This window comes from Ambystoma mexicanum, chromosome 2q (genome assembly GCF_040938575.1).
Source record: "Ambystoma mexicanum isolate Mex_15411 chromosome 2q, UKY_AmexF1_1, whole genome shotgun sequence".
NCBI classification, from domain to species: Eukaryota; Metazoa; Chordata; class Amphibia; order Caudata; family Ambystomatidae; genus Ambystoma; species Ambystoma mexicanum.
Window position 1 is genome coordinate 792,647,848 of NC_090924.1, and position 14,709 is coordinate 792,662,556.

Below are 14,709 nucleotides of genomic sequence, written 5' to 3' on the forward strand. Positions count from 1 at the left end.
GCTGGCAGAGGGGAATCCGACGGGCGAGCAGGGGCCCCGTCGGTATCCTCGACGATGTCGTCGTCGTCACCTGCGTCGGGGCCCATTCCGACGGGCTGGTCTTGTTCCACGCCTAGGCCGTGGCTTAAGACCTCGACCAGTTCCTCTTCTGAGGTTGAGGCCGAATCTACGACGACGCCCTGCCCCCCCTTCTTCCCCACGGAGGGTTTCACGGGGGTCCTATCGATGGGCACGAAAGAAGACTCCCTCCGAGGAGGCAGGGAGATTCTGGGCCCCGAGGCCGCCACCACTGGTGCCGCCTCCACAGGCTGGGCCAGGGCCGCCGCGACCGTCTCGATAGAGGGCTTGGTCGAATGGATCAAGGCCTTCACCACCTTAGGTGCGCTCACCGCCTTATCCTTGAGGGAGGGGGCACTGCCACGCTCCTCCTCTGCCTTAGAGCTCGACCGGGGTCTCTCCAGGAGCTTCGCCGGGTGCTCGGCCTTCCTCTTACCCGACCCAGAGCGTTGGCTCGTGGTTGATGGTGCCGGGGAGGGTGCGCCCTGCCTGGCGCCCGTAGAGCCCGACCGTTCGGCGCTCCCGGTGCCAGCGGACTCGCGGTGCTTGGCCTTATGTTGGGCCCCCGTCGCCGGGGCGCCCTCAAAGGTCTTAGAAGACCGCTCAGATTTCTTCTTCTTCTCGCCAGACGGGCTCTTACCCTCCAGCCAGCTGGCGAGACGTTGATGGCGGTCCTTCATGGTCCGTTCCGACATGTTGCCGCAAAACGCACAGTCCTTCTCCACGTGCGTCTTGTCCCCATGAAGGCAGTAAAGGCAGAAAGAGTGTTCGTCCTCCTTGAAGACGTTCTGCAGCTGGCATCCAGGGCAGGCCCTGAACAGCTTTCCGGGCGTCGAGCTTCCCTTCTCCTGGGCCATCTCCGAGACCGGGCCTGAGAAGCTTCTGGAGTCCTCCGAAGTGTAGCTCGACGAAATCTTCACCCTTGAGGGGCACAGATGAATCCGACACGGGTCCCCGTTGATCGGATGTAGGATCGGTGGAGCTTGAGGCTCTTTGACCGAAAGAATCGAAGTTTTTGTGAAAAAAGCGCGAAAAAATAGCACTAACGCTCGAGAGCAATAGCACGAGGATCCCAACACATGAACGTGCGGTAAAAATCTGAAGATGGCTGCCAGAGGCGGTGCTTAGGTAGAGGGCAGTCATTGGCTGTGGTCAGTATGACGCAGAGACCAGTGATTGGTTATTACTACGAAAGACAGATCAGAAACGAAACTGATACTGGTTTTTTCTTTACCGAGGATTCCCAGCCTGACGACGGGGAATATTCATGAGCATGTGAATCCATGCCAGACCCCATGCTGGAGAATTATCATTGCAATGCCAGTGAGTAGTCAAATGAAAGGGTAAATAGGCAGAACCAACGCAATAGCAGCTTACCTCAATCTTAAATACAAACCTGAGATGGTATGGGGCCTTGTGCCCAAGAGTCGCAAGTTCAAGCTTCTTCAGGTAAGTCTATTTAGAAAGGATGGAGTGGTCTGTTTTGGTTTTAGAAAGAGTCCAGTTAGATCAGATTTCAGTAATGTTCGGGTAAGTACTCAACTCAATTTAACCCACTTGGATAGGCCTTGAGACGGATTCAATGAAGGTCAGGCCAGAGTGAATTAGAGTCAGGACTTTACGGCCAAAATACCCTAAGATCGACATGAGGAGAAAGCAACAGGTACGTACAGTTACAACCCCAGGCTTGGGATCTTCTGGATTCCACTTGTGTAGGTTTGACTTCTTTGTAAGCTTGCACTTCTGTTCTTGTCCCTGCCATGAGGGTTGTCTACACAGTGTAGACAACCCGAAACTAAAATCCATTGAAACAAATGATTTCTGCTGTCTAGAGTAATCGGTTAAGGACAGCTTCCATTTCAAGACCCAAACAAAGACAAAGGAAATTATTTAAAGGAAAGAACCTCAACGACATAAAGAAGACAAGATCCAATGAAGGTCACCACGGTCAGATGGTAACAGTCGATAGTACATCAATGAACACAGAAGGAGCCACAGTACAGTTTCCCTTGGAGTGAGACGGCTGACAAAACAGGAGCCGGCCAAATTAGGCACAAGCTGGATATTTGTAAAGTTCCAAAGCTGTGCTCAGAACGACAGGAGGTTGAAGTTAGGTAGCCCAGGAGAGAGCTGGTCAGTCCACCGATTGGTCCAGGGACACATTTGAAGGCTCAGCAGGCACAGATTCTCAAGCAGGGATTGGGACTGTCCAAGGGATATCAGGCAGAGGAGCAGGGCTTCATGGGCCAATCACTGGAGTCAATGCTGGTCAGCTACAGAGGTTGTCAGCGGGCTACACTTCTTCACAGAAGTCTTCGTTCCAACAATGATCTCATGAACAATTGCAGGGGCCCTCCTTTTATCCAAGATTGAGGCTGGGAGCATGCCCAAGCCCCACCAATGTAAGTAGCTGCAACATTAAAAAAAACGGGGTTGTCCAATCCTTGACAACCACTGGGTCCTCCGATCGGCCCAGTGACAATGTTCAGGCACCACGGGATGTAGATTGAGACTACACAGCCCTCTGGCTCGCACACACACAAAACGCTTTCCCTGGGTAAGGGATTTCCATATAAAGCATTTGCTGCCCTGGGGATTTTATATGTTATAATAGCACATTCTCATATGTTCTTCAAGAGAGATATGGGGTAACAATACTTGGAGTAGCTATGACATTTTCACTTTTAAGTTTGCAACTGGTCATTTTTTTCACGTGATGTAGATTATCATAAAAAGAGGATTCCCCAAACATCACCTTTATCAAGAGGAGTAATTACATTTCAAAAGAAAACTAATGTGGACAAACATAAGGTACATTTGCTTTTTCTAATTTTCTACCAATGTAAAACTGGTAATCAGGTATTGGCAGCATTTATGGACTTCGCAAAGAATAAGGTAACAGTAATGGTTTATGACAAAGCACTGCCTGACAATGGCTCGCAAAACTTTTCATCCAGGTTACTTACTGTCCACAGGCGCACACAAAAATGAGTAATCTCCGCACAGGTCCATTGCTCCGAATAGATGCTTAGTCATCATTACTTTGCGACTATTTGATTTTATTTACTACTTCATTTACCTTAAAGTATTGCTGGACTTTTTCTTGGAGAAATTTGGGATTCTCTGCAATGCACTTTCTGAAGCGGTTCATTTTATCTCCAATCTCCAGAAGATCAACAGGGTCACCATCATGGTTCCAGCAAGAGGCTATATACTGTTTGGTTTGAAAGAAGAAAGTTTGAGATAATCAGTCTCTAGTGTGCTCACTGCTGCTTCATGATGTGACCACTTAAAAGATGAGGCAAGCACAACAGGCAACAAAACCAACTCCTCTCCTCTTTTCGATAACTGCACACTAATCTTCAATCAACCCACAAACCCACCTCTTAAATGTTGCTGAGTGTTATAAAGGTCCTGCACACCTTATTGCAGCCTACCACAAGAGACAGAGCCCTACAATAACTATTGAGGGCACACCTACACCTCAAGTCTCATAAGAGACTGTAATCATGCAACCTGAGTGGACGCCAGGTCTGTGAATTTGCCAATGTTAAAGCCATCAGGTTTGGCTTTTGTATCAGCATGTGATAAGCATTTGCCAGGCACTGTCATAATGCTATTACTGGGTCATATGGGAGCATTTGGAAAATGGTGCAAGCTCCTGGATAGATGAAGACGGTGCCTGGCAAATGCCTATAAAACAGCTAACATTGTTTGCTTTGTCAATGCTCGTCTTAAAAGGAATTCAGTGAAAGGAACAAATGCAAGGACACACAGCAAAGTAGCCAGCCTGCACACATTGTGTTTACCCATAGATTGGGACTTTATATAGCCCAAACAGAAGTGTGTCATTACTATTGAAGCCAATCTAATTCCTTTATACACCTCTTGCATGCACAAGACTCAATCAAAAGATATGGTCTTCCGGTGCACACAGCTCACTGAAATAAATGGTCTATGGAAGATTTTAATTTGTGCTGCATTTTATCCTCCCTATCCGAGTCCCCTTTGCCACCAGACATTGTGCATCTGACCTTTTTCTTGACTAAGCTAAGATCTCTTAACCATACTTAACTACTGCAACTTATTTTTCTGGCAGGCGCTGGTACTCCCTATGCCTACCAGGGCCATGGGTTTATTGGTACCCCATTGTTTAATCCTGTGTTAGCACCATCAAGTCTGATTGGCACTGGCTGGGGCCAGAGTTTTATTTTTATTGGCGACATTACGTTGCAACAGGTTTTTTAGTACAACCACAGGTAGATGCTGCTCACTCATCGTGCTCACTATGAGGGACATCCTGCTTCTTGACACTGCTCCAGTTGGGCCATGATGGCTCATGGTACTGAGGCGGTCTTCTCCTCTTAAATTGCACATGCCGTGTGTGTCACAAGCCTGCTCAACTATTGATGTGTTTGCTTAGCACTTCTCTGTAATGGGATTCCTGTGAGTGTTCGTCCATCGACGATCCTGAGTTGCTGAGCCGGTCTTCATCTGATACCATGAGCACACAAACAGAACAACAGCACCCATGACCCCCGGACGTTCACCGCTACAGCCTTTGTTGAGAGTAGTCTTTGTTGAGAGTAGTCTTTCCCATGCCCTGCGACAAGCACCCAATCACTGCTTCATGGAAGTTGGGCTCCGGGGCCTGTTTGCACACCACTTTTGATGACCCATCCCCAGAAGGGCATTCTTTCATACAGCTATTTTATTTGTCTGCAGCTATCCCTTTCCGGTGGTGAAACCTGGGCATCAACCTAGTCTGTGTGGTCCTACCGACTCTTCAGCTGGGCGTTTGCCTTCCGTTTAGAGACCTGCATGCACTACTTACCAAATGTGAAACTATACTCCTCTCCCCTCTCTATCTCTGCTTGCTGTCCCTCCACCAGCTACCCCCCCACCCTCTTTCTCCTCCTTTCCTTTTTTCTCCCCTGACGAGGACGCTAGACAAGTCCGACCTATGAAAGCCTCATCAAAACAAGACCATCCCTGCTCCTCTAAAACCTTTAAGGACCACACTGATACCCTTGCTCCGGCCCTTGCCGATTTCTGCAACCTCTCCTTTGCCTCTTTATCTTTCCCCTCACCCCTAAAGCACTCCATTGTGCATCCTCTGCTCAAGAAACCCACAGCCGATCTTTCTTGTCCGGCTAACTATCGCCCAATTTCCATTACTCTCTTTTTGGGTAAACTACTGGAAAAGCTGGCCATCTCTGAGCTAAACCTTCATTACAATGCTATTGGCTCTCTCCATGACCACCAATCTGGCTTCAGAGCTGCCAGAAGCACGGAAACTGCTCTCCTGAATGCCCGTGAAGATCTGCTCTCCAATCTTGGCTTAACATTCCCTCTGTCCTCATCCTACTTGATCTCTCCTCTGCCTTCGACACGGTCAACCACACCACCCTCCTCAACCGTCTCCGTGACAACCTGGGTATCACTGATCAGGCTCTGGCCTGGCTGACCTCTTTACTCTCGTATCGACCCTCCCAGGTACAACTTGGGTCCTTCCTTTCATCTATCTCCTTCTCTACCTGTGGTGTTCCTCAGGGGTCTAACCTCTCGCCCTGGCTTTTCAACCAATAACTGGCAGCTCTCGCCTACTGCATTTCCAAGTTTTGCTCAAACTTCCAGTGCTATGCTGATGACAACTCATTTTCAGGCTGCCCTCGGCCACCTCCTCTCCCTCCCTCATTTCTGATTGCCTAATTGCCATTCAAAATTGGTGTACTACCAACGAGCTTTGTCTAAATGCCAACAAGACTGAGATCCTCCTCATCGGCACACCTTCACCATCTTTAGCCCTTACTCTCTTGCTGGCCTCCCTTGGCCCTCCTCCTACCCCCACCTGCGAGGCCAAGAACCTCAGGGTCATCTTTGACTCCACACTTTCCTTCTCCGCACACATCTCTGACGTCTCTAAAAAGTCAAACTTCTTACTCCACCTCCTCAGAGGTACTCTGTCTTTCCTCTCCTAGCCTCTTTCTAAATCTACCTGCCTCCGCTATCCGCCCTTTACAACTAATCCAGAACAGGATTGCAAGACTTGTCCTTGGCCTCAAGCCCTGGGATCGTATTTCTCCAGCTCTGAAATCACTTAATTGGCTCCCAGTGGATGCAAGGTTTAAATTTAAAACCCTCTGCATTGTCCACAAGGCTTTCTGGTACCTGGGTCCAAAATACCTTCAACTATCCCTCTGCAAATACCTCCCCTCTCGAGCCCTTTGCTCCTCTACCTCTAACTCACTTAGGGTCAGAAGTTTTTCAAAAAAACGAGCTGGGGGCAGATCTCGGTCTTTGGCTGGGGCCTCCCTTTGGAACAGCCTACCAGCCACCTTGAAACTTGAGGAGAACCATCTCCGGTTCCGGAAGCACCTCAAGACCTTCCTCTTCGCTTCCGCCTTTGCCCCTCTTCTCCCCTGCTGACCTGTTTTTCTCTTGGCACTGTGCACCTGGACACCCTCTGTCCTTCGGGCCCAGTTACCTGCTCACCCTGCCTCCCTCCTGCACTGTCTCCGGGCCTCCCATTGCACTGGGTTCTGTATCTGTACCCATACAGTCCCCCACTCTTCCTCTGCACTTATCAGATATACCCTATCTGACTAATCTTGCACTTGCCACTTGTTGGCTGCACTAACACTTTTTCATTGCCTGTATTTATTCATTTATTTAACTTATTCTCTCCTCTGTTCTGCACTTTCCACTTCTCCCACTTACACGCACTTTCCCACTTCTTTTCCTTCTCCATGCACTTGCGCGTTCTTAATGTCACTGGGCCTAGTAAGATTGTTTTAATGTTTTTTTTTGTTCTCCCTTGTTCCCCTCCCTTTGCTTGGTCGCGCTCTGAAACACTTGTGTACGAGCGCGATATAAATAAAATATAATATATATCAAACCACAACCTTCACCGGTTTTGGCTTGTTAAAAACCATTGGGAGAGGTCTCTTACACTTTCATTCCCTTTAAGTAATAAAAACTGTTACTTACATAATAATTGGATTTTTTATAACAAGCTTAATAACAGAGGGTTCTAAGCACAGACACAGGATTCGAACCTGTGTTGCTCTGCGTCGTCTTGCTTCTAAGACGACCGCGTTGCCACTGAGCTATATTACCCGCAAACTACCATGCCTCCCTCCCCCTTCCTTTCGCTCCTCCTCTTCCCCATCATACCTGATGAGGTCACCAGAGTTGTCTGCTCAATTAAGGTCTCCTCCAAGCAGGTTTCCCCTTGCTTCTGCAGAACCATTAAGGACAACATTGGCTCTCTTGGCCCCGCTCTTGCCGATTTCTGTAACCACTCTTGCTACTGGATCTTGCCCCTCCTCCCACAAGCACTCCCTTGTGCGCCCCCTCCTGAAAAAACCTTCAGCAGACCAGTCTTGTCCAGCTAGCTACCGCCCTAGTTCTATCACTCCCTTCCTTGGGACACTCATGGAGAAGTTGGCCTTCCCCCAATTTACCTCACACACTGAACTTGTTGGCAGTCTCCACGACAATCTGGATTCAGAGCATCCAGAGGCATGGAAACTGCTCTTCTGAACACCCGTGAATAACTGGTCACATCTCTGGATTCCAACTCTCCAGCGGTCCTCATTCTACATTCTTTCCTCTGCCTTTGACATGGTCAACCACTTCATCCTCATAAAACGGCTCCATGATACCGTGGGTATCTCAGAGCGGGCACTGGACTGGCTGACTCCTTCCTAACAGACCGTCCGTCCCAGGTTATACTGGGAACCTTCTCCTCGCCTACCACCTTCTCCACCTGTGGTGTGCCCCAGGGCTCCAACCTCTCCCCCTGGCTCTTGAACACTTATCTTACCCCGCTGACACACAATTTCCTCCTTCTCCCCAAACTTGCAGTGCTACGCAGATGACACTCAACTCATATTCAAACGCCCTGCTGACCCTCTGGTTTCTTCCATCATACCGGACTACCTATCTGCTATCCAGTATTGGTGCACTTCCAATGATCTCCGCCTCAATGCCAGAAGGACGAGATCCTTCCTATTGGGACCTCTGCTCCCTCTTTCTTCCTTTCACTCTGGCCATCCTCTATGAGCTTTCCCCCTTCTTCATCCAAAGCCAAAAACCTTGGAGTCATCTTTGATTCCTCCCTTCCCTTCCTCCCTCACATTCAGGACAATTCCAAGAAGTCCAACTTTCTCAAAGGAATTCTCCCTTTCCTCATTTTCCTGCAGAAGCTCAGTGTTACCAGAGCTCTGGTTCTCTCTAGGCTTGACTACCTCAATAGCCTACTCTTGAATCTACCCTCATCTTCTCGACAACCCCTCCAACCAATCCAGAATAGGGCAGCAAGACTTATTCTTGGCCATATCTCTCTTGCTCTAAAAAACCCTTCACTGGCTTCCGGTTGCTGCACGGATTAAATTCGAATCCCTCTACATCATCCACAAGGCTGCCTGGGGCCAGGGACCAAGCTATCTGCAACTTGCTATCACTAGATATTCTGCCTTTAGACCTCTACATTCCCCTAGTACCAACTCGGTGTGTGAAGCGTTTTTCTGAACAGAGGGCAGGAGGCCGATCTCTTGCTTCAGCAGGCTCCCTCATGTGGAACAGCCACTCCCTTCCTCACAGTCTTGAGATGGAGCTCAAAATCAGGAAGCTCCTCAAGACTTTCCTTTTCACTTCCTCCTTCCCTTCTTCCTTCCTCTGCTAAACTCATAGTCACTACGATTGGAGACCAGGGCCATTATGTCCTTGGGGCCCTGGAACAAGGCATACGCCCAGGGTGTCCGTTACATCCACTATGGTTTGTAGTAGGCATAGAACTATTAGTAGATTTGGTCAGGTCAAAGCACTGCCACAGAGCAGGTTCAGTTGTCACGGGTGCCCTTGGGACATCTGCAGCAACAGCCAAGTCTCAGCAGAGCATGGGCTGAATTTAAGATATGCACCCTTGTTACAAAAACTGGATAACTCTGGGGATCCTGTCCTGGTGGCCCAGTGAACTCTGAATAGAAGCCATAGCCGAGTTAGGGCATGGTGGCCAGTATCTCTCAGTTGTTCCACATGTGTATTCCTCCCAGACAAGGGCCACCCTTGTTCACGGACAGGACTGGAGCCTTGGGTGATTGCTTCTTTGTGTTCCTTTTAAAAGGGCAGGTAACACCCTTTCCCCCAGGACAGTGACTCCACAGGACGCTGGCCTGGGAACAGAAACTAAGAGGTACACCCATTTACAGAAAGCCAAGCCTCACAACAGGAGGCTGCATTTCTAAAGGCCTTTGAACCTATTGAGAAGGAAAGGAGCATTGTTAGTGTGGCCATTGAGGGATATGTACTGTTTTGGGAAGGTTATGCCATTTTGATTCACTCTGCCTCCCTTTACTGTCCCCTCCACATCATCTGGAGCAAAAAGCACTTTGGATGTGCATAGTAAGGGAAACATCCACACATTTCAAGAGCACGGACTGGACTCCTAAAGCAGGGTAGCTTTAGTCCAATCACCTGGGGACTTTTGTCTATAAAAGAAGGGGTCTTCCCATATTGAAGCATCGTTGGATGATCACTTGGGAAGATTTCATTGGACCGTGCTGAGGGACCAGTCTTTTCTAAAGTCCTCCAGTTGTGAGGTGAAGGTAGGTGTTCCAAAGGCAGAGGCAAGCTGTCCCCTAATCATCCCCAGGGACCTTTGGGGTAAACTCTGCTGCTGGACCATATGCCTGCCTCTCTGTTGCAGGTTCCCTGAAGGTGTGTGCCAGCATCCCCAATGTTTGGAGCCCGGGATAAGAACAGACATTGGCCCTTGAGAGCCTGGAGTGAGACGCACAGTACCTGGAAGCCAAAACAGCCAAGGAGCCTGTTGTCGATGACACACTTCGAGTCGTGACTCAAGAGCTCTGGACGCCAAACAATTCAGCAGGATCCTTTGATAATGCCCTTTGGTGTCCATTGTTCTCTGAACCGCTGCCAGTTGTTAAGACCATGTTCACCGCACCAGCAAAAGCACATCATTGATTCAGCTTGAACCACTAAGTACTGGTGCCTTGCTCAAGCCACTGTCCAAAAACACCAGCTTCTTCATCGCTGCCCCTGTAAATCGCTCGACCAGAGCCTGGTGGTCCCCGAATGGCGACCTCCGAGCCGCCACAAAGAATCCACTCACCTGCACATCCTGGTACTAAATCGCCGCTATCTAGCTATGACTATTCAAGACCGCAGCCACCTTCCATTCGACCCTAACTTGATGCCATCTTGCCGCTGGGCCATCGTGACGGTTGCATCCTCAACCAGAGCCAACATCGCAAGTGGCGTTGTGAAGCCTGGTTCGACTGAGTTTAACCACCAAGACATTTGCAAAGGCACTCTTGACATATTTCTGCCCCCAGCCCACCTTTGGGCCTTAGAAGCCAGACAGGTAATTGTAATCCCTTTTACAACCTTAAGAACATATCTTTTAAACAGTGTGGCCTTTTATTGCCTGATTTTTACACCCCATCTAAGCCATGCAAGGTGGATATTTAGTATTTTCTAGTTAGTTATTATTGTACAAGGTGTGCTTCATTAAAGCATATATTTTTTTATAGAACCTTGATTGGACATTTCTTTATTTTGGACTGTTAAACTATGCTGCTTGGGTTGGTACTGAACCACAGTCAGACCCCTCTGAAGAGAAAGGTCTTCCCTTGGCCCACATTACCACAAAAGGCCAAGGAGGTATATCTCTTGACTGTGCACGTTTTACCTTTATGATTTGTTGGCTCTGGGTTTGTTGAAGTGTGAGGTCTGAGTGGGCATTTTCACCTCTATTCATCCTTGTACTGCTGCAGGGTAGGAGTCAATATGTTATATTGGTGGGCAGCGGATGGGATTTGGAACAGACTGTGCCTACAGCCTAGGCAGCCAATAAAAGTGTGTATATTGAACAGTATCACTACCTAAGCATATCTGTTACGTGCACAGTGGAACCTGAGATGGGTGACGTAGCCACCTTGTCAGTAGGTAAACTGTGAGAGCTTTGTCAAGCCAGGGGTCTCCACTATGGCAGTAAGAATACTGAACTGCTGAAAAATCTCCAAGCTTTTGAGGAAGGTTTCCCCGGAGGCCAGCTCAAGAGCTCATTCCTCTGGAGGGCAAATAAGTGGAGGGCAACAGTGATGGTGCTTCCCACCATTCCCCCTCCCACAGAGCAGGTAGCATAGTCTCTCAGAGGTTGCACAGGACCAGACCTCAGCTAGGCCCCAAACTTCTGTAAGGTCAAGGGTTTCTTGTTTAACCAACCTGGAGCAGATTTAACCGACGGGGAACTCTTCCTTGAGGAAAAGAAGTGGGCTATAGAGGTCCAGACGATGCGGCTCTCGAGAGACAGAAACAGAAGGCTTCTGCTGCTCTAGAGGAGCAAAAGCAGATAGCTGATGTGGTACTAGCAGGACTTCTGTGCAAGATGGAGATAGAGCAGCAAATTGAAAAAAAGAGGTCTTCCAATGGGGTAGGAAGTACCTCCAGTGGTGGCACCCAAGGAAAGCCTAGGACCACATCCTCAAGGACTTAGTCCCTCCTCATGAAATGTGGAAGGTCATCATTGATTGGTTTGAGGGACTGGAGCTCACCTTCTGCATGTAGGATGTGGAAGACGTTGTGGGTGCAGTCCTTCTGAGCAGTCTACCGAAGGCTGGTACTGATATTATTCAGTTGGCTCCTGGGGAAGAGACCCATTTATAAGAAAATTAAGGCTGCCATCACCAGGAAATTCTGCAAGACCCCAAGCAGTACCTCATGAGCTTTAGCGAGCTCACCAAGAAAGAAGGACAAACCTTTGAGGTGTTTGCGCATCAATCTTTGAAGTATCTAAATGGATGGATTACAGGTAACAAAGTTGACACATTTGAGGGTATGTTCAGTTTGATAGCATAAGAACTGAGCAATGGAGATATACGTGGCAGCTGGTGGCTCTTTTTAGGAAGTGCTTACTAGCAACCAGAACTAGCACAGTATTAGGAATTTTGGCAGATTATGATTTTCATCCACTGATAGATTGATTGTTAAATGACGCAATCTGGTTGTTCAGCCACTGGCACTTGCAGATGCCACCCTGATGATTCTTCTTGAATGAATGCGGTACAGGTTAAAAACAAATTGTTCTTAAGGGACTGGATCAATACCAGAAAGAAATGTAATAACTATTGTGATTTTGAAGCAGAATTTTTCGCAATCAAAAGACACAGCAGTCCAGAGCTATATCTGATCAAAGCTCTATCAACAGCCCACAGAAACTATTTCCTTCGTCTGAGGCTAAATTTGTGGTCCACTAGACCAGTGTTGGCTCGATGCAAAAGAATAAAAGACTCAGAAACATTAAGGCATCTCTTGACTGACTGTGTTGCATTGATAGACCAACGTGTGAAACACTTCAAACAGGTTTCAACTTCTGACATTCTCTGGAATATGATTCATTCTGGATGCTCTACAACATTGAGAATAAGAGCTATAGCCTTAATATAGGACTTAAAACTCAGAGTAATATAGCATCAGACGAGTAGTAATCATTCGCTTTAATGAGGACTTGTTATTTTCAACTCTGACTCTTCTCCGTTTGGGGTGTTTTTGTTTTGCTTAGATTGGAAAGTGATGCTTTATTTTTATTTTCATATTTTAATCATCAGCTGTATCAATATATTTTTTTTTTTTTAAAGAAATAGTTTCACCAGCATCTAGTGGACAAAAGTATCACAGAACCAAGGGAGCTTGCAAAGGCTGATGACTGGTACGAGTACTCTAGTCCAAAAAAGGTCTCAGGCAACAACATCTAAGCCAGACAAGGTAGGTCATAAAAGTAAACACAAGGAAGGAAGGTAAGAGCACCAGCTCCTGCACTTCTGCCAAGAAGGGGCCCAAACTCACAGAGGGAAATCCCCGACACATGGTTCGTCAGCACCCACACAAAGGAGTGATGGCATCCCAACCAGTGGGGCAACTTCATCCACAGCCCCAAAGGCTGCTTTCTATGTGGGAACATGACACACGAGTGGGGATCCTGCTTGCAAGGGTAGCCCCAAGCAGGCTGTACTTCATGCTACCCTCATGGAATAGGGGGAGGGGGTAAATAGTCAGTGTGGGACTCAGATTATTAATTACCACTAGGCCAGGGGTTGGCCGAATGCACCCTAATATTGCTATGTGCATAAGGTAATGTGTCTCCCACCGAGAACCCAGTTACCGATAAGGACCAGATTCCTCATGGTCCTCGAAGTAGTTAGAGGGATTGATCGTCTCACCATGTGACAACTGGCTAATGTAGAGTTAATCTTGGGGCACAGGGAGGGTTGGTGGTGAAACCTTGCAGCTGTGCAACACCATCAAGGAAGCAATGCCACTAGAGTGTCTTTTAGGGAATGATGCCTAAATCATTGCTGCGGTCACAAGATCTAGGGCCAAAGAAGCAGCAGGATCAGCAATCCTCAAGGCCATGGGTCCAGGGCGCTAACAGTTGAAGATCGCTAAAGACTGGCACCATTGGTACGAGTCCACAGAGGGGCCTGCTCTGAGTGGAGAGGACTTCATGGCCACTGAGGTGTCGGTCGGATGTGCCAGCAGGTTCAGTGACCCCATGGTTGCTTACAGGCGAAGAACCGCAACGTGGGGTGAAGTACACGGTAGTCTCAGACCTCGAGGGCCTGCCAGAGCTAAGTGACTTGTCCTTCGCTGGAGGCCACAGCCAGGCTGTCTTGCCAGGCGCAACAAGTCTGTCCAACTCTGGCAGATCTGCGTAAGCAGGCAGAGAAACAGGGAGAGGGGGAAGCCCGTGGGTTGTTCCAAGGTGTACTGGGAGAATAGTCTCCTGTATTCCGAGCTCAGGAATCCTGTGGCAGGGGCCAACCAGAGGTTGGTGATTCCTATTGGAAATGGCTCATGACATTCCTTTAGCAGGCCACTTGGAAGCGGCCAAGACAGCAGACAGTTATCCACCCATTTTTACTGGCGCTATATGGGTGTAAAAATAAAAGGAGTGTGTAAGGTATTGCCAAACTTGCCAAGCATCCGGTAAGCCTGGCAGGGCAGCAAAGGCCCCATTAATTCCACTTCCAGTGGTTGGGCTACCTTTTGAGATAATTGTCACTGACATTGTCGGTCTATTGAATCCTCAGACCTCACTGCAGACCGGTTCATTTTGATTGTGGTAGACCACGACACATACCCAGAGGCTGTACCCTTGAGAAGCATCAAAGCGCCAGAGGTGGCAAAAGCTTTGATAGGGCTATTTCCTCGTGTGGGATTCCCCACAGAAGTATTTCTGACAGGGGATCAAACTTCATATCCACCTATATGAGGCAACGTGGAGTTACTTACAAATTCTCCACAGCCTTTTACCTACCCAGAGACCAATGGCATAGACCAAGGATGGGAGGTGTGACGATTCACGGGATCCGATCACTTCTCAACCGAGGGAAGCTCTTCCCTATGATGCTAGTGAAGTGAGGCCGCTACCCAAACATCCTCTATGGGTGCCAACATGCGGAAGGACCTCGTAGGAAGACTTCCCTCATGGGGATAAAGACTCCCATACCGTGAATAATCTCCCTAACCCCTTACCTTTACAACCCACGACCCTGGATAATCCATCTAATAACCATCCTGAGAGTACTACTGTGTGCTATTGTAAAATGTCTTCTGCATCACCTG

General features: G+C 48.3%; 1 protein-coding gene across 1 annotated transcript in view; it reads right to left on the minus strand.

Moving 5' to 3' along the window:
* The window catches only part of PITRM1 (pitrilysin metallopeptidase 1), a 1,609,076-nt gene that overhangs the window by 1,061,472 nt on the left and 532,895 nt on the right, over window positions 1-14,709 (minus strand). The window contains exon 13 of the mRNA XM_069648021.1: window positions 3,137-3,271. Within this exon, the coding sequence (XP_069504122.1) occupies window positions 3,137-3,271 (135 nt within the window). The remainder of the gene's footprint in view (window positions 1-3,136; window positions 3,272-14,709) is intronic.